The 21,122-nt window shown below is 43.1% G+C and overlaps 1 protein-coding gene across 1 annotated transcript in view; it reads left to right on the forward strand.

Moving 5' to 3' along the window:
• LOC130088969 (uncharacterized) overlaps positions 1 to 21,122 on the forward strand; it is a 58,042-nt gene that overhangs the window by 9,119 nt on the left and 27,801 nt on the right. The window contains exons 9-13 of the mRNA XM_056256006.1: positions 9,132 to 9,256; positions 9,779 to 9,979; positions 10,064 to 10,185; positions 11,662 to 11,890; positions 13,244 to 13,446. Coding sequence (XP_056111981.1) covers positions 9,132 to 9,256; positions 9,779 to 9,979; positions 10,064 to 10,185; positions 11,662 to 11,890; positions 13,244 to 13,446 — 880 coding nt within the window. The remainder of the gene's footprint in view (positions 1 to 9,131; positions 9,257 to 9,778; positions 9,980 to 10,063; positions 10,186 to 11,661; positions 11,891 to 13,243; positions 13,447 to 21,122) is intronic.

The following is a 21,122-nucleotide window of genomic DNA, read 5'->3' on the forward strand; positions in this document are numbered from 1 at the left end:
GGATAGGCAACGTCGACCCTGGAGTGCCGCTGTCCTGCAGAGTTTAGCTCCAACCCTAATCAAACACCTGAGCAAGCTAATCAATGTCTTCAGGATTACTAATGCTAAAGGCAGGCGAGTTTATATCAAGGGTTGGAGCTAAACTCTGCAGGACAGCGGCACTCCAGGATCGACGTTTGCCTATCCCTGATCTAAGCCCATGGTCTAAAGCGCAGGGCTTTGCTATTTTGACGAAGTGAAAAATTATCTTAATGAGTAATGGGTGTGTTTTGGGCGTAACGTTACGTGATGAACCAATCAGTCTCATCTCCCATTCCCTTTAAAAGCCAGTTGCGCTCGCGCCATGGCGGATTTGCTATTTACATGGCGGAATTTGATAGTGGAAAGACTAAACGCGTCTCCAGAGTGCAAACGGATCTGCTCGTGCGCGAGGTTAAAGCACGCAGACAGACCATCTACGGGACAAGACGGATTCCACCATATCTTTATGTACACAATAATAATCTTTTACAATGTAATCCTTTTATTTTTAATATTTGGCATGTTTGTGTGCCCTGTGTGTGTATAAGCAGAGTGTACGCGTGTTATGGACCCGCCTAGAAGGTGATGATACACAGGGCAACTTTTTGAGCAATGTTTATTCTGTCCTAGATGCGTGTTCCATCTACGCAACACTGACAGATAGCTAACAGGAGTCAGAAAAGGGGCAGACGCAGGAGTAAAGTTGAAAGTTTTACTGTGAAATTCTTTCCTCTTCTTTCTCTTTTTTGTAAAACTGAAATATACAAAGGTTACAAATGTCTTGTTACAAAATGTTCTCAAAATTAACACAAATAAATTTCCGAATATTCTCTGAGCACATATACCAAAGGCTACAATCAGCTCTGCCTAGTGTTATTGTTAACAAATTGCAATCACTACTAAATAGTTCGTTTTTAAACTCAAACTATTGAATTTCAAATATATATATAAACATACATGCATGTAAACACTGAAAAAAGGTAGCAAACTTACAGGCAAAGCCTTTCTGAGGCACAAAAACGTAAAGAAACAGAGAGATGACTTATTGTCCAACCGCATGGAAAGATACTGGAACACTGCGATTATTTCCTGGTTAACCTCTAACCCAAGAGTCATATAATCTCAACCAACCACTAAGAAAATATCTAACAGTCATCAATTTCTTTGTTGTAACGCCAAACTACCACAAGATGGTGCTAAGAAATAAAAAACAAATGTGTGCCATGACACTCCCCGTCTGGTATTGTTCAGATACCACTTTTTAACCTGAGAATGTTCACATAAGACCTCACAAAATATCAGTCCTCTGTTGGCATGAGCAGAACTGTTTCCGATATAGGTCTGAGGAATGTCTTGATTGTCCCATTCCTTGCAACTCTTAGTTCGACTGTTCTGACTCTTTTGTCACTGCTGGTGAAAATCTTGGTTACAAGAGCCATAGGCCATTCATTGGGCTTACTTTGAGCATCCTTAAGAAGGACAAGATCGCCCTCTCTTAGATTTCGCCGTTCTTCTTGCCATTTGCTTCTGCTTTGAAGCGTTGCGAGGTATTCACGCCTCCATCTGCCCCAGAAAGTGTTGGCGAGATGTTGCACCCTTCTCCATTGCTGTCTATGGAGATCGGTTTCCTGGAAGTCACCTGGAGGTGGGAAGAGTGTATGACCCTTTTGAGTTAAGAGCGTGGCTGGTGTCAACAAGAAAGGTGAATCTGGGTCTGTGGAAATAGGAACAAGGGGTCTTGAATTGATAATTCCTGTAACTTCTGCCATCAAAGTAGACAACACTTCATGTGTCAAACAGGAAGGACTGATCTGTTGGAGCATGGAATCTAGTATGCGCCTGGAGACTCCTATCATTCGCTCCCAGGCTCCTCCCATGTGGGATGCGTGAGGTGGATTGAAGACCCATGAACAACCTTCTCCACCCAGGTACTTCCTCACACTAGGCTCTTGAGGATCATTTAGCACAATTTCCAGCTCCTTACAGGCTCCTACAAAATTGGTCCCGCAGTCAGACCGGATTTGTTTGGCAGGTCCTCGTAGAGCAAAAAACCTTCTCAAGGCGTTTATAAAGGTGGATGAATCCATGCAGTCAATCAGCTCAATGTGTATGGCACGAATACTCATACAAGTGAAAAGAACAGCCCATCTTTTGCTTTGAGCTTGTCCTCCCCGCGTGCGCCTTGCGCCGACTGTCCAAGGTCCAAAAACATCCAGACCAACATACGTGAAGGGAGGTTCAGTGCTCAGGCGATCGATGGGTAAGTCCGCCATCTTCTGCTCAGTTACCTTTCCTCGAAGCTTGTTGCATATGACGCACTTGTGTACAATGCTGTTGATAAGCTTCCTAACACCAACAATCCAATACCCTGCATTGCGGATAGCTGATTCAGTAAACACACGACCCTGATGCTTGACTCGATCATGGTAATGCTCCACAAGTAGCTTCGCAGCATGACTGCGTCCTGGAACAACCAAAGGAAACTTCTCTTCGAAATCCAGAGTTGCATTTTTAAGCCGACCTCCTATCCTGAGAAGACCTCTACTATCTACGTAAGGGTTCAATTTTTTCAGAGCGCTGTGCCTCGGAATGTCATTTCGTTTCCCGATGCATGTAAGCTCTTCTTGGTAAGCTTCCCTCTGAACGCTCTTGATTACAACTTCCTCTGCTTGTAACAACTCTTTCACTGTATGAGGCTTAGCACAATAATGCCACGATCTACAGGCACTTTCTCTATCGTCAGACGACTTGTAAGTCTGGGCGACATGTTTGAGAAAAGCTATGGCTCTGACTAATGACCTCCAAGAAGAGAATCGCTCGAATCGTTGACATTCAAGAGGAAAATCACTGGATACAGTAGTAGCAAGAGGACGAACTTCTGTGTCCAACTCTGGCCCGAGGAGGTCAAATTCCTTCTCCTCCGGAGACAGATTCTGATCCATTTGCGACAGGAAGGCAGGTCCTGTAAGCCAGGTAGTGGTGCCCAACAGAGCTGCTGGAACAGAGCGGGTGGCGTGGTCTGCAGGGTTATGCTTAGTAGACACATAGTGCCATTGCATTGGGCTTGACACTCTGTGGATACGCTGCACTCTGTTGGCTACGTATACGTAGAAGCGCCTTGTCTGGTTATAGATGTACCCCAGGACGACTCTACTATCCGTGTAAAACTCCACAGCATCTAGAGTGAAGTCCAGTTCGTTCATGATTGTCTCTGCTATCTCTGCAGCTAAAACCGCAGCTCCTAATTCCAGCCTGGGAATGGTATGAGCAGCTTGTGGAGCTAATTTCGCCTTCCCTAGGACGAACCCGGTGTGGCATGCTCCTTCGCCATTGATGACACGAAGATATGCCACTGCTGCAATCGCTTTGACAGAAGCATCTGAGAAAATATGGAGTTCCTTTCTCAGAGCTGTTGAGAGAGTAGAACAAACATATTTTCTAGGAATCTCCAGCTGTTTGAGATCTTGTAGGGATTTCCTCCATGCATTCCATGCTTCTTCCTTATCTTCAGGGAGAGGAGAGTCCCAGTCAAAAGCCTCACTTGAGAGTTCTCGTAGCAGGAATTTTCCTTCAATGATGATAGGAGCAACAAACCCAAGTGGGTCGAAGAGACTGTTGACAGTAGCAAGTATCCCTCTGCGCGTAAAGGGCCTCTTAATGTCGGTTACATGAAAGGTGAATGTGTCCCCCTTTACATCCCAGCTAAGTCCGAGACTACGTTGGATTGGAGTAGGGTCAACTTCCAAGTTGAGATCTTTAAGTCCTTTCGCATGATCTTCGGTCGGGAATGCGTTCATTACTTCCTTGCTATTAGAAGCAAACTTGTGCAGTCTTAAATTCGAAATGGCCAGCATTTTCTTTGTTCGAGTCAAGAGATCAATTGTTCCTGCAGCTGTGGGTGTCGCCAAAAGTCCATCATCGACGTAGAATTCTCTTTCTACAAAGTGTTTCGCGTCTGAACCATACTCCTCCTCACCATAAGCCGCTGCTCGTCGGAGACCATAAATGGCTACAGCAGGAGATGGACTATTACCGAACACGTGCACCCTCATGCGGTATTCGATGATCTCTTTGCTGGTGTCGTTATCCTTGAACCAAAGGAAACGAAGGAAGTTTCTATCTTCCTCTTTCACAATGAAGCTGTGAAACATCTGTTCGATGTCCGCAGTTACAGCTACCAGCTCCCTTCTAAAACGCAGTAAGACTCCCAAGAGGCTATTATTTAAGTCAGGACCAGAGAGAAGAACATCGTTCAAGGAGATGCCCTGTTTTTGCGCGCTGGAGTCGAAGACAACTCTGATCTGATCAGGCTTCTGTGGGTGATACACCCCAAAGGTAGGTAAATACCAACATTCCTGGCCTTCTCGGAGAGGAGGGGCTACTTCGGCATGGTCACGATCAAAGATGTTCTGCATGAAGGTAACAAAATGAGACTTCATTTCAGGCTTCTTTTCCAACGTCCGCAAAAGGGAGGTTAGGCGTGTTAATACCTGTTCTCTATTATTAGGGAGTCGTTGTCGAGGTGTTCTGAATGGGAGTGGTGCGACCCAACTATTGCTCTCGTCCATGAACATCTCTTTATCCATGATGTCCAGAAAGCGCCTGTCTTCAATAGACAACCCAATTTTATTATCCTCCTTTGTCCTCTCGAAGATGGTATCCCCTATGGCATAGTCATCAAAGATGAAGGTGCCGTGCGCCAGAGATATCTCAGGCAGAGGCTTGATGTCAAACTTCTCCCTGACGTTGAGTTTGTTGGGACATGGAGGAAGTAGAGAAGGACGTCCATTATCAAGTACATGGGTGCGGTAAGCACTAAGTGCTGCAGACCTGTGCACGGCTCCTAAGCAGACATCTCCCACTACAACCCATCCAAGGTCTAGCTTTTGCGCGTAGGGTGCGTTATTAGGTCCATTGCGTTGCTCCCGTACTTTATGAACCTGAAGGATGTCACGACCCAAAAGAAGAAGAATTTGGGCTTCTGGATCCAAAGGAGGTATGCAATGAGTGATGGACTTTAGGTGAGTGTGCCAACGTGCTGCGTCAGGTGTTGGTATCTCAGCCCTGTCGTCCGGCATATTGTTGCATTCGATCAATGTTGGCAATTTCACCTTCGTCACTCCATCTAAAGACTCTATAATGAAACCTGTAGCTCTTCTTCCTGCGGTCTCTGTCACACCTGCACAGGTACGTAGAGTTTATGTTGAGTTCTCTCCTTTGACATGCAGCAAGTCGAAAAACTTGGTTCTAGCAAGCGATCTATTGCTCTGGTCATCCAAGATCACATAAAGCTTGATTGCTCCTTCTGGGTGGCCTTCTGGGTAAACCTTAGCCAGGCAAATTTTAGAGCAGGACCGTGAACATTTGCCGTAACCACAGACTTCTGTACACTTGGAAGTAATAGCAGGTTGAGGTTGTCTATCTCTCCCTCCCCGCCATAATCAAATAAATTTGAAGGCGGCGGTCCTGGATGAAGCGCTCCGATATGAGCATCACTGCCACATTCCTTACATTTAATAGCTGCCTTGCAGTCCCTGGCCAGATGAGTGGTTGTTGCACAGCACCTGTAGCAAACACCTTTCTCCTTTAGGAAAGTCTTGCGCTCATCCAAAGGTTTGATCCTAAAACCTCTGCAACGATTGAGAGGGTGGGGCTTCTTATGAATCGGGCAGGTCTTATCCACATCATCCAACTCATAATTTGAGCTGCGTGTCTGACTCCCAGTCCCTAATGACACTTCTGTCTTGTGAGTGTAGACTGGGCTTTTCATTTGTCTCTTAAATGGCTCCTCTGGTTTCAACACACTATGGATTCCTGAAGACAGAGCAAAACTTGGATCGTTGCGTGTTCGAGCCTCTCTGCAGATGAACTCACAGAAGAAGGAGAATGGAGGAAAGGCGACTTGATGTGCTGTTTTATACTGAGAACCCTGAGCCATCCACCTCTCCTGAAGACTATAAGGTAACTTATCCACGATAGGAGCAACACCACGAGCGGTGTCAAGATAAGTAAGTCCGGGTAGGTAGCCTTCATGTTTCGCAGACTCCACTTCCTGTAGAAGATCTCCAAGTTCTCTTAGCTTTTTTGCATCTTTGTTGCTGATTTTTGGAAATCTATCAATCCTGTCAAAGAGGGATTTCTCAATCATCTCTGGAGAGCCATAGCAATCTTCCAAGCGCTCCCAAGCCCTTCTCAAGCCTGTGCTTGGATTACCTGTGTGCACAGCTCTGATCCTTCGCACATGATGTGAAGATTGTTCTCCCAACCATTTCGACAGAAGGTCCAACTGCTCAGCAGCTGACAGCTGCAAACCTTCAATTGCGTTGACAAAAGATGACTTCCACGCCCAATAATTCTCAGGTCGATCGTCAAACTTGAAGAGACCTGAGTTAACAAGCTCTCTGCGTGCTAAGTACCTGGCGACCTCACTCACATTAGTGTCATTGTTGAACGATGGTTGTGGTGTTGTCTTATATGGAGTAGAAGTGAACGACGGAACTTGGTATTCATGACAAGTTGTTTGCACTGACTTCTGAGGATGCTGTGTTATACGCTCAGTATCAGGTTTATTGATGGAATCTCTGACATCCCAAACTACTGAGCGATGCTGCCTTGGGGGTGTTTCTGGCCCCAACACATGGACAATAGGATTTAGAGGTGTTTGACATGGTTCATCTCCAGCAGAAGACAATAACCTCTGTTGAGACTGATTCATGACGTAATCACGAGTGCGATCAGAAACTTCCCTCACATCAGAAATCCTTTCTCCAAGCTCACTATCTGCTGCTGCCTCCAAAACCTTCGTCTCAGCGATGGCTGCTGCCACCTCACTTTCATGCTTTATAGCTGACAGAGACGCTTCCATGCGTGCCTCTGTAACTTTCAGTTGAGCCTTTTCAATCAAGATTTCAGATTCTTTTTTAAGGAATTCAGTCCTGGCCCGTGCAGCTTCCAGTTTAGCGCGAGCCCTGGCAGCAGCTATGCTAGCCGATGAGCTTCTAGATCTATTAGTCGAAGCAGAGGCTATAGATCTTGTTTCTAATGCTTGACTTCGCTCTGTAGCTTCCTCAACCTCCGTAGCCTTCTCAACCTCCGTAGCTTTCTCAACCTCCGTAGCTTTCTCCGCCATCATGAATTGCTAATACCGTCCAGGAGTACAGAGCGTGATGATGAACGAGGAATGATGGAGTTAGAGCTTGCTTTCCTTGAACTTTAGTGCCCACTGTGCGGCTGCCTTTTTACTATTCTGTCCTAGATGCGTGTTCCATCTACGCAACACTGACAGATAGCTAACAGGAGTCAGAAAAGGGGCAGACGCAGGAGTAAAGTTGAAAGTTTTACTGTGATATTCTTTCCTCTTCTTTCTCTTTTTTGTAAAACTGAAATATACAAAGGTTACAAATGTCTTGTTACAAAATGTTCTCAAAATTAACACAAATAAATTTCCGAATATTCTCTGAGCACATATACCAAAGGCTACAATCAGCTCTGCCTAGTGTTATTGTTAACAAATTGCAATCACTACTAAATAGTTCGTTTTTAAACTCAAACTATTGAATTTCAAATATATATATAAACATACATGCATGTAAACACTGAAAAAATGGAAGCAAACTTACAGGCAAAGCCTTTCTGAGGCACAAAAACGTAAAGAAACAGAGAGATGACTTATTGTCCAACCGCATGGAAAGATACTGGAACACTGCGATTATTTCCTGGTTAACCTCTAACCCAAGAGTCATATGATCTCAACCAACCACTAAGAAAATATCTAACAGTCATCAATTTCTTTGTTGTAACGCCAAACTACCACAAGATGGTGCTAAGAAATAAAAAACAAATGTGTGCCATGACAATGTTGCTGGGCAATGTTGCCGTCAACGGGCAACCAGATGAGACACAGGGCCCACGACCGATCGAAATTATCCAGATAGAATTTTATTGCCCATTTTCAATAGGAAAGTACCCAAGCAACAATCGCTTGGCAAGATTGCCCAGCAACATTGCTCAAAAAGTTGCCCTGTGTATCATCGCCTATAGACTCATTTGACTATAAAAAAAATAAAAAAACTGCACGTAGTATTTTTCAGTTGCCTCAAAATAGCAACGCGCCAACAATGCGCCTGAACACACCTCGTTTTCAGACCAGCACGCCCATGGGCACATAAATGGGCGCAAATGCATTTGCTATTTATACAACGTGGTGCAGGACGTGAAAATGATAACTGCGTCAGGCTGAAACGAGCAAAAAACACTTGCGTCGCGCTTGGCACTGCATTGCGCAGGGTGTATGATAGGGCCCTCACTGTTTCAAACTAGCTTTACAGAAAATCATGATGTTGATGTTTATAATCTTAATATCTTTGTAGTTGCATTTAGCAGATTAGAGCTGGGCGGTAATATAGTTCACATTTTGCAACGATACAAGCAATCAAGCAGATGAGATTTGCAACAAACTATACATTGATTTATGTGAGTGTACTGTACAGCTTGTATGCGGATAAAGTTGGACATACTAATATATCCAACTTTTTAATAAAGAGCCAGGTGATAATATAGTTACATTTTGCAAGGATATGGATATATAATATATATCCAACTCTATATATAGAGCTGTGCCATATAGTTTATATTTTTTGATGATACAAACAATCACGCAACCAAGATTTGCTATATAGTATATTGCTTTACATGAGTGTATTGTATGTATGCATGTAAAGTAGGATGTACTATATATCTAACTTGTTTCAACTGTTTATAACTGATATGTTCACTTACATTGCAAACATAAAAAAATCAATTAACTTAAACTTATGACAACTTATCAATTTTACTTGATAACCAGAAAAATGTCCAAGTGATAAAGGATATTTAACAAGAAAACAATATAGGTCGGGTCTGTTTTTTCATCCTTTGGGAATTCATGGTGAAAAGAGTTTCTATAATGTATGTCAGGTGATTGAAAAGTAAGAGCTGTTTCTGATCCTATACAGGTTGAGGCGACTCATATTTTAATACGATGACACAGAGCTGCCATAACTAAGATGTTTAAAGACACCTTTAGTTTGTAATCTGTGTTTCACAATTGTCATTTCATGTTGTTCTGTCAGAATCACATGCGTCTGATGGATCTGGAGGAGAACTTCACTCTCTGGCTAGAATGGATGTGGATCGGTTGGCTGTACTTTTAGACATATGGACATGTGAAACAGAATTTCTGGAGCACAAAATACAGGTATGTGATGTGTGACTGCAATTCAGTGTAATTTTAATGATAATGTACTCTACCGTTCAAATGTTTGGGATTGTTTCATGTTTTTAAAAGGAGCTCAGCCAGGCTGCATTTATTTGATCAAATATAGATTAAAAACAGTAATAATGTGAAATTGTTTTCTATTGTAATATATTTTAAAATGTAATTTATTCCTGTGATGCAAAGCTGAATTGTCAGTCACATGATCCTTCAGAAATCATTATAATATGCTGATTTGCTGTTCAAGAAACATTTCTTATTATTATCAATGTTGAAAACAGTTGTGCTGCTTCATATTTTTGTGGAAACTAAGATACATTTTTCCAAGAATATTTGATGAACAGAAAGAACAGCCTTTATTTCAAATGAAATATAAAATGTATTTACTGTCACTTTCACAATTTAACTAAAATTAGAATTATATATGTCTTTCAAATGACTTACTTCCCCAAACTTTTAAACAGAAGTGTATTTCAATGATAAAATGGCGTCTTGTATTTACAGCTCTTGAATTGCTATTTGGAGGCGTATCAGCATGTCACAGATCCAGAGGAACAGTTCAGATTGGCTCAGGTCATCACAGATGTCATGCACAGAAGGCCACAGATTGATTTTACTGCTGGATATTTTGTTCAAGCTTACAGGGACACGATCGTCTGCCTCCACAGCCACCAACAGCTTATCAAACTAGTGCTGAACAACCATGTAACCAAGCATTTGCTGTTTAATCATGTTTAGCCCACCTAAGATGTCAGATTATTTTATTCTCTGATGTTTCCTGAACGTTAGATCGATGAGCAGCGGCAGTATCTGGAGAGAATATGGAGGGAGGGACAGAATGGTTGTCCTAGTGAATACGGCCTGCCACCAAACTGCATCCCTAAACATTTGGTATCAGTCGGTGGAAGCAGGTAAAGATCAAAATAATCAATCGTAAATTCAGCATAACTCAAATGTTGTCACTGTTTACTTTATTAAAGAGGACCTATTATGCTTCTTTTTTTAATTTCTTTTTTTTTTTACGATTTCAGCTTTCTATAGTGTGTAATGTTTCTGTTTGAGCATGAAAACAGTCTGCAAAGTTACAAAGCACAAAGTCACTCCAAAAGGAGTTATTACTATATCAGTAAGCACTGTTTCTGAACTTCCTGATTGTAGTCTTGAGTTTTCATCTGGAAAGTTTGTCACAATATTCCTCATTTAAAGAATTCTTGTCCGAGGCCTTCGCAAAATAAATGGGGTGAGGGCTGGTTGAGTTAGTTAGTAGTGTGTTGAAACTTGCAGTCATGGTACATTTCTGAAACACGCTGGAAGAGGTTGACCAATCACAACACACTGGTTCAGCCGACCAATCAGAGAGCATAGACCAATCATATTGCCCTTTTCAGGAGGAGGGGCTTCATAGAGTCCGAAACTAAACAGAGTGTTTCTGACAGACTGGGAAGAGATAGCCTGGGAAAACCCAGACAACTTCCGGCAAATTTAGATTTGCTCTGAAAGTTAGTCTGGCAAAGAGCTCATTCAAGCCCATTTCCAATCCGTCGAAATCGAGGCACCAATCAGAAACGTTGGGGCGGGCTTTACACGATGACGACAGCGCTGGGATTTTGAAGCAGATTTTGTAGCCTACATTACCAAGATGGATGCCGCCGTCGAACATCACTCGTTCGAATCAGCTATCGCGTCTGTTTTAAGCGATTTGAACGTTTCCTTTTAGTTAAAAACCGAGCAAAGAACAACACTCGGAGAAGTTTCTCCGCCGCTCTGCATACGTCATCTCCTTCATCGCTCTGATTGGTTTTAGGTCTATCCGCGTCGTCCGTTGGTGACGCCCCTCTGGAAATGATTTGTCTATGACGCTTTGCCAGACCATAACTCAGTTACAACTGAGAATGGTCTGGTTTTAACCAGGCTAGGGAAGAGAGGTACTACAACAATGTAAAATATGTGACAAACAATGTTTTTTGAACATCTAAGCATGAAAACCAATTCTAGTAGACCCCAAAACAAAATCAAGACTTTGGAAAAGGGCATAATATGGCCTCTTTAATACTTGTTTCTAGTCTTATTTAGCACAATACTTGTAATTCCTGTACTTTAAATAATTGAGCATGGCGCTAGCCATGCCAAATTCATGTGTTCGATTCCCAGTGAATGGGAATGCAATGTAAGTACAGTGGATAAAATCGTCTGCCAAATGCATCATTTTAAATATAAATGACTGCATGTAATGGATAAAAAAATGCAGACCTTTTATTCTTGTTAAATATGACATCACATTAAGGGATGCATTACAAAATGAATTGCAAATGTTGTTTTAAATCTAAATCTAAAAGCATAAAAGGCAAACACTTGTTTTAGGGTGTGTCTTTGTGCCTTCTTTGCAGGCCTTCTTTGAAGAGTGTGTATTTTTTAGAGATACACCCCTCATTGTGTTTGGCGTCTCGGCTGTACGAGGATCTCGAACGGTCCTGTACTGAACTATTTGAGCTGCACAGAGCGAAAACACCATCTCAGAGAGTCAACCTTGAGCAAAGGCTCTTGAAAACGGCCCTGCATCGTTGGCACACGCTTGCAGCTCCTGGCACCACCTACAGTTCTCAGATCCAGAGAGACGTATGTGTCTTTTTTTTTGTTGCTCCAAATACGCTGAGATGCCACTGTCAAACTTGCTGTAACGTTTAGGGGGGGAAATAAAAAGAAAATAAATAGAAGTACTTTATTAATCTTAATGTATTAATGAGAGAAATTCCAGTAGAGCATCAGCCAGACACAGCATGTGTTCTGACTGCAATACTATCATATTGCATGCTCACTATTTATTATTTAAATGTGTGCATTTAAATAAAAATGCATGTTTTATTTAAAGAGAGTCATGAATTGAGAAATAAAAATTTCCATGATCTTTTGACACATAAGAGGTCATTGTACTATTACAAATATCCTGTAAGTTTCAGAACTCAAAACTTCCTTGTTAGTCCAAAAACAGCTTTTATTGAAACCAATCTGCTCAAATGACTCGTTTTACATTTTGTATCAGTATGAACGCTTCTGCTGAAGAAGATCAACGCCTACTTCTACATCATTGCCTCTTTAGCCCCGCCCACCACTTCATGCATGTCATATAGTAGTAAATAGAGACAGACGCAAACACAGGATTACTCCAGCAACATTTTTTTTTTTACCATGCCTTGTTTGTTACAGATCGTTTGATATGTACTCACTTTACTGAAAATGATGAACAATGAATATAAGAACGACAAATGATGGTCATTAATTCATAATTTGTTTACACAAAACACTGTAAGTTATCATTTGTCAACTATAACTGTGGTAACTCCAAGTACTTAAACTTTATTTGCCACATAAACTGGTAAATGTTTCAACTATGTAACTATATAAACAACTTTCTGTAGCGTCTTCGTACAACACTATCTCACAAATACATAAAAAATAGGTTTGTCTTCTGATTCAGGGCCAGACTCTGGCTCAAGCATGTATAGCGAACATCGGAAGTTTTCAAAACAATTCTACAATTGTGATGTTGAAAATAATTTTTAATATGCAAAACTGTAACTCAATCATAGCAATGGGCGTTTACTTTCAAGTCTTTTATGTGACGCCTATCAAAACAAGAGTGTTTCAAAGAGAGGGTCAAAAATAGCCTAATCTAAATCAGGATGTTTTTGTTGTAAAAATTTTGCTAACATTATAAGTGGACCTCAGAGAACATTCAAATTTATTTTTTAAAATGCCGTTCATGACCCCCTTTAAGAGTATGCAATGATTAACATTTTGAGCAGTAGTATTCAACATTGATGTTGCATTTTCAATCCAGCAAGTGGCATCTATTTATCAACTAACAAAGAAATAAATATTGTTCTGCATTATCCAGTTTTGTGTTAAATGTTTATTTGTTCATTCATCCTTTAAGAGGTGCCTGATACAGTCAGTGTTTTATTGTTTCAGTTGTTCTCAGATGGGTTCATGGAAGATCCTGTTCTGGTCAGAGAGCTGGGAATGTCCGTTGTGAGATCTGCCGAGGAACAGGAGAGGAAACAAGGCAAAGACAGACAGTTGTTCATGCTGAAGATGTTCTGCACATTGTTCGAGCTCGTCACACTCCGTCATCGCATTATTGAATCAGCTTCAGAAACTGAACACCTGTCCCAGTTGAGTTGGAAAACAATATTGCTGAACAGTTAAAATTTCTCTTGATTTTTTTTCCTTGATAAGTTTCAGTTATTGCAAAAAATGTTTCATTACTTCATTTCCACAATGAAGGATGGGACAGAAATAGCTTAAGCCTGTTTTGGAGAAACGACAGCATGCAAATGGACTGTTTAATTATTCATTAGTCAGAGAGGTTGGAAAATGATCATGAAAATTCTAATTATGTTTTTACAACATAAGTGGACCTTAGTGAGGAAAAAAGATGAAAAATGTATAATGTGGCTCGTTGCATTTTGACATTGTTTTCATTGTTTTCATGACAGTTAAACCTTTAAATATATATAATAGGCCTATATAAATAAATAAATAAATATATATATATATATATATATATAGTATATAGATATTAATGCTCCTAAAAATGACTAAATAATCGCATATTTGTCTGTAATTAATTGTACCTATAACCTTAATGTTTTTAATATATTTTTATATTGTTATACTTTCACATTGGATCTTCATCAAAGTAATGAAAAAACAACATAAAGATGATAGATTTAAAATATTTTTAATGCCATTTTTTCACTAAGCACTATGAATCACTGATACTGTACTGATACTGTACTGAACTGATAGTGATCACAGTACTGATTCCAATGTCTCTATTAAATGGATGTTTTTCCTCAATATTATCCATTAATTATAGCCATTCAACGTTATGGTAAAATTGAAAGCCATAAATTTAAACGTTTAATAGGCTATTAAAAATAACCTTATTTTTATTTTTTAAACAAATTTAGGTTTCACATAAACCCATTGTAATAAATGTCACATTTAGCTGTACCTTTAATATATCAGTAAGGATTTTTTCTACCTGTTCAGATTTTTGCACAAAAAAGTTATTGTTCCCTTTCGTAGTCACTCCGAGCTACGCCGGATGACGGAGAATGGGGGTTTCGCTAGAAAGCCAATCCTCTTCGAGTATTAAAAAACGAGCCAATGGCAAGGAAATGCCATGGGTCTGCGGAATTTGCATAATGTATCTCCGCCTCACCGCGTGAGTATTTAAGGAGAGACACCTGCAACAGCAGATCATGTTTTCGCTTCGGAGCCAAGAGAACCTCTTCACTCCACAGCCACAAGACCTGAGTTTACAAGTGACTCACCTCTTCGAGACGAGCGAACTCTCCAGTGTTGGTGTGACGGCGGTACCCAGCGAGTCTTCACATTGCCTGCGATCTGTGCAGTGGTCTGCCAGACTTTGTGTTTTCTCCCTGGTCGCCTCAGCATTGCAGAGTTTTCCTCTCCTAAAAGAGCTGCACGTGGCACGTCTTTTTAAAGATGTCTCGCCCGTGTTCTTCTGGTTGCGGTCGATATCTGTCATCTTCTGATGGGCACGAGCGCTGTTTTGTGTGTCTGGGCTTTGAGCACGCTAAAGCAGCGCTCGTGGATGACTCATGTTCCTTCTGTGGGAACATGGCCATCGCAACACTTAGATTAAGACTCAATGATCTTTCAGTGAGAGTCCCCGCGTCCACCACCCGTCCTGCTTCCTCCACGAGAGGTGGTAGTTCGGCTGGGGGACAGGGTGATCTGAGGGTAACGGTGTGGAGCAATCCGACGATGGGTCCTCGGACCACGCCCCCCTCCGCTGTGTTGCAACCCGCGAGTGCCGCGGTGATTCAGGCGGGCGCTTCTTCGGAAGCTCCGCGTGTTTCATTCGGCGCTCCAGAGGAGGACGCGATGTCGATCGCGGCATCACAAGGTGGGCTCGATTCTTCGGGAAGTGAGGATGCGGCTGCGTTGCCTCCCTCGGGAGTCCCAGCGTTGCCCGTGTCGGAACCTGAGATGACAGCCATGCTGTCCCGGGCAGCCGTGAGCATCGGGCTAGAGTGGAACCCTCCGCCCTGCCCCGAGCGCTCGCGGCTGGACGATTGGTTTTTGGGTGCGCCAATTCCTTTCTTCCCGGAGCTGCATGAGGAGTTGTCGAGATCATGGAAGGCTCCTTTGACCTCCCGTGAACGCTCGTCAGCTTTCTCCGCCTTTCCTCCCCTCGATGGCGCAGCTGCCCATGGGTACACTGGGATTCCCCCGGTGGAGCGCTCTGTTGCGATGCAACTGTGTCCTCAGAGCCCCTCCTCTCGTGGTAATCCTAAGCACCCGTCCAAGGCCTGTAGATTCTCGTCATCTATGGTGGCGAGGTCTCACAGAGCTGCAGGACAGGCGGCTGCTGCTCTGCATGCTATGAGCACCTTGCAGGTCTACCAGGCCCAGCTGCTCAGAGACATGCACGAGGGCAGGACTGACCCAGGGACGTTTGACGAACTGCGTGCCGCCACTGACCTCGCTCTCCGGGCGACGAAAGTGGCCTCACGCTCCCTGGGTCAGGTGATGGCCACTAACGTGGTCCAGGAGCGTCACCTATGGCTTAACCTGGCTGATATGCGGGACACCGAGCGGACTCGTCTGCTTGATGCCCCCATATCCCAGGCCGGCCTCTTCGGCGGAGCGGTTGAAGACTTCGCCCAGCAGTTTTCAACCGCACAGAAGCAGTCTGAGGCGATTAAACACATTCTGCCCTGACGGCCAGCTGCTGCCTTCACCCAGCCGTCGGCACAGACGCCTCAGCCTGCTCGCCGCCGAGGGCGCCCTCCTGTGGCTCCCGCCCCTCCCGCACGGCCCCAGCAGCAGCCTTCACCCGGGCCGCGTCGTGGAGGAAGCCGCAGGAAGGCACCCCAGCCCCCTCAGGCCCCGCGCCCCGCTAAACGCCAGGCTAAGCGGCGTTCCTGAGACGGGCTGCTCAGTGATGGCATCGGATCTTTCCCAGGAGGCGGTAGCAGGCCCCCTCCTTCCCCCGGTGGAGGGCCGGGGGAGAATCTTTTGTTCTCCACTTCCCGCTGCTCACCCACGGGTGGGCAGCACCCTACTGTGGTTAAAGAAAGATCTGACACCATCACTGAGCACACAGAGCAGGATGGCAGTGCGCGACGCCCCCGTGCCTCGCCACTCTCGTCCTACTCTGTCCCTGAGGGCGAGGATGACAGTGCGTGCCGTCCCCGGACCACACCGCTCTCATCCCCCTCTATCGCCAGACCCCTGGCAGAGCAGACCCCCGTGGAACGCTGGTCCTTCCCTGGTCTCCTCTGTCAGGGCGCGGAGCTTGGCTGTGCATACGCTCAGGGCCGCTATGCCACCCTTGCCTGTGCCGGTCACTCCGCTTCGCTGCCCCTCCGGGGGGACGCCTGTGGCTCGGATGATTCCACTGGATCAGTTTTTGGGGGCTTGGTTAGAGCTGCCCAATCTGTCCCGTTGGGTCGCCCGAACTATCAGGCTCGGCTATGCGATTCAGTTCGCACGGTCTCCTCCCCGCTTCAGGGGAGTCCGCTTTACTATGGTCGGTGGCAATGCCCCGGTCATGAGAGCGGAGGTTGCTACCCCGTGGCGGAACCTCAGTTTTCTACGGGCCGGAGTTCCCCTAGAACGAGTTTCCAGGCATATTGTTGTCTCCACAGATGCCTCTGCCACGGGCTGGGGCGCCATGTGCAATGGACATGCAGCCGCGGGCTCCTGGACAGGACCCCAGCGCCTTCTGCATGTCAATTGCCTCGAGTTGCTGGCAGTACGCCTTGCCCTGCACCGCTTCCACGCGTTGCTCCTGGGTCAACACGTACTTGTCTTTTTTTCTGATTCCTGATTCTGATTCGCTGATTCTGGTCTGATCGCTGATCGATTGCTCCTGTCTGCCTCGCTGCCTGCTGTCTGTTTGTTTGCTTCGAGGCTGTAAGCTCCGCCTGAGCCTCGTATTTCTTTATGTTTTGAGCCATCATTTACTATCTAGTTGTTTATACTACTAAATACAGCTTACCCAACATCTCAGATTAACCTTACATCTCTAGCTTCCGTTATTGTTAACACAGCACGCTAGTAACTCGCTAACGTTAGCCTGCTAACGCGCCACCCGTGCGCTCATTTATATATTTATTTTCTCTCGCGCGCCCGCGCCTTTTGAGTTCATAAAGTCCAGGTAAGTAAGAAATCAGTCAACAAACACGGTGAGTAATGTCTTCTTGTCCTGTTATTGTCACCTCTGTCACATGTCATATGTTTAGTATAGCCTTCTCCGATGGCAATATAGGATTTATATGTGATAAATGCAAGGAGACAGTCAGGCTGACGGAGAAGATTTCAGAACTAGAGACACGCATCCAAACTTTAATTGAGGATGGTAAGAATGCTAGATCTTTAGATAGTGTTTTGGATGCGCCTAGCATAGTGAACTCTTTACATGATTCAGTTCCGGCTGAAGTAGAGCCCGTGCAGCAGGGCAGATGGGTTACTGTGAGAGATCACCGCTCTAGTCGCGGATCAAAGAACCACTCTTCCGTTCCGATTCCCATAACAAATCGATTTGCCCCACTCAGTGAAACACCCACTGAGAATTCTGTTGATTGTGCCCTGGTAATTGGTGATTCGATCACACGGAACGTGAAAATAGAGACACCAGCCACCATAGTCACATGTTTGCCGGGAGCCAGAGCGCCTGACATCAAAGCAAATTTAAAAGTGCTGGCTAATGCTAATCGTAAATTCTCTAAGATCATTATTCATGTCGGCACTAATGATGTTCGACTCCGCCAGTCGGAGATCACCAAAATTAATATTAAAGAGGTGTGTGAACTCGCAAGTACGATGTCAGGCACTGTAATTTGCTCTGGCCCCCTTCCTGTACGCAGGAGTGATGAGATAGTTAGCCGATTGGCCTCACTGAATGGTTGGCTGTCGAAGTGGTGTCCGCAGAATAATATAAAATTCATAGACAATTGGAAAAGTTTTTGGGGCAAGCCTGATCTGTTGAAAAGAGATGGTATCCATCCCTCCTGGGCTGGTGCTGCTTTTCTCTCTAGTAATTTGGCTCATAGTCTTAGAGTTAAAACATGACAATCTGGGGCTCAGGTCAGGAAGCAGACAGACTGGCTAAACCGACCGTCTGCTAGCGGCCTCACGTCACCAAGGTCAGATAAATCCCATCACATAGAGCCTCTTTCACCTAGATATCATCATATAGAGACTGTGTCTGTTCCCCGAATTTGGAAATCCAAAAAACGTCAGGTTAAAAATTTAATTGATGTTCAACAAATAAAAAACATATATAATACAGATGAGCAAATGATAAAGCTTGGGTTGCTGAATATTCGATCCCTTACTTCAAAATCTCTTATAGTTAATGATATGATTTCAGATTATAATCTTGATATGCTGTTTTTGACAGAAACCTGGCTAAAACCAAACGATTACACTATTTTAAATGAGTCAACCCCACAAGATTACAGTTATAAAAATGAACCTCGTCTGAAAGGCAAAGGGGGAGGTGTTGCTGTAATTTATAGTAATATTTTCAAAACCACTAAGAAATGTAGCTTTAAATATACTTCTTTTGAAGTATTGGTGCTTAATGTAAAAATATAGTGTAAACGATAAATCACATTTGAGAATTCTGCTGGCTACTGTGTACAGGCCACCAGGGCACCATAAAGATTTTATCAAAGAATTTGCCGACTTTCTATCAGATATAGTATTGGCTGCAGATAAAGTACTAATTGTGGGTGATTTTAATATACATGTAGATAATGAAAAAGATGCTTTGGGATTGGCATTTAAAGACATTGTAAACTCAATTGGAGTTAGACAACACGTGTCAGGACCTACTCATTGTCGTAATCATACTCTAGATCTAATATTATCACATGGAATAGATGTTGATGCTGTTGAAATTCTGCAGCAGAGCGATGGCATCTCAGATCATTATCTAGTCTCATGTAAATTACATTTAGCCAAGGCTGCAAAGCCGACTCCGTGTTATAAATACGTTAGACCTATAACTTCTGCCACTAAAGATTGCTTTATCAATAATCTTCCTAATCAGTTTCATCATCTCAGCATCCCGGATAGCTTAGAAGAACTCGATATTGCAACAGAAACGTTTAACTCTCTCTTTTCCAGCACTTTAGACGCAGTTGCTCCGTTGCGCTTAAAGAAGATTAAAGAAAATAGTCCAACGCCGTGGTACAGCGAGCACACTCAGGCCCTAAAGAGAGCAGCCAGAAAAATGGAGCGCAACTGGAAGAAAACTAAACTAGAGGTATTTCGGATTTCGTGGAAAGAGAGCTCAATTGCTTACAGAGAGGCTTTAAAAGCTGCTAGATCTGCTTATTTTTCAAACCTATTAGAAGAAAATAAACATAATCCTGGGTATTTATTTGAAACAGTAGCTAAACTAACGAAAAAGAAAGCTTCAAGCTCAGAAGTGTCAAAGCAACACGGCAGTGATGACTTTATGAACTTCTTCACTTATAAGATTGATAATATCAGGGACAAAATTATAACTATGCAACCGTCTACCACAGTATCGCATCAGGAAGTGCATTGTAGTCTCCCTGAGGAAAAATTTGATTTATTTGTTGCTATAGGAGAGGAAGAATTCTGCAAACTCGTTAATTCATCTAAATCGACAACTTGTATGTTAGATCCTATACCGACTAAGCTACTGAAAGAGATGTTTCCAGAGGTCATATATCCTCTTCTTAATATCATTAATTCATCTTTGTCTCTAGGATACGTACCAAAAACCTTTAAACTGGCTATGATAAAACCGCTTGTTAAAAAACCACAACTTGATCCTACAGAATTAGTCAATTACAGGCCGATCTCGAATCTGCCTTTTCTGTCAAAGATATTAGAAAAAGCAGTATCTTCACAACTATGTTCCTTTCTAGAAAGAAATGATATCTGCGAGGATTTTCAGTCCGGATTTAGACCGTACCATAGCACTGAGACCACTCTCATTAGAGTCACAAATGATTTGCTCTTATCATCCGATCGTGGTTGTATCTCTTTATTAGTGTTACTCGATCTTAGTGCTGCATTTGACACCATTGACCACAACATTCTTTTAAATAGACTAGAAAACTATGTTGGCATTAGTGGAATTGCATTAGCATGGTTTAAATCATACTTAACTGACCGTTATCAGTTTGTAGCAGTAAATGAAGAGATGTCTTATCGATCACAAGTTCAGTATGGCGTACCACAAGGCTCAGTACTAGGACCGCTGCTGTTCACTCTGTACATGCTACCATTAGGAGATATCATTAGGAAACATGGAGTTAGCTTTCACTGTTATGCCGATGATACTCAGCTGTATATTTCTTCAAAACCCAACGAAACTTACCAATTCACAAAATTAACGGAATGCATAGCTGATTTAAAAAATTGGATGACTAGTAATTTCCTACTACTAAATTCTGAAAAGACAGAGATTCTAATTATTGGACAAAAAACTTCCACACGTAATAACCCAGAATACTGTCTAACACTTAATGGCTGCTCTGTCAAGTCTTCGTCGTCGGTTAGGAACCTGGGTGTGCTATTTGATACCAACCTTTCTTTTGAAAGCCACGTGTCTAGTATCTGTAAAACTGCATTTTTCCATCTTAAAAATATATCTAAATTACGCCATATGCTCTCATTGGGAAATGCGGAACAATTAGTCCATGCGTTCATGACCTCAAGGCTAGATTACTGTAATGCTCTACTGGGTGGTTGCCCTGCACGCTTAATAAACAAACTACAGCTAGTTCAAAACGCCGCAGCTCGAGTTCTTACCAGAACCAGGAAA

The sequence above is a fragment of the Rhinichthys klamathensis genome, unplaced genomic scaffold (genome assembly GCF_029890125.1).
Source record: "Rhinichthys klamathensis goyatoka isolate OS25496 unplaced genomic scaffold, OSU_Roscu_1.1 h1tg000123l_1, whole genome shotgun sequence".
Taxonomy (NCBI): domain Eukaryota; kingdom Metazoa; phylum Chordata; class Actinopteri; order Cypriniformes; family Leuciscidae; genus Rhinichthys; species Rhinichthys klamathensis.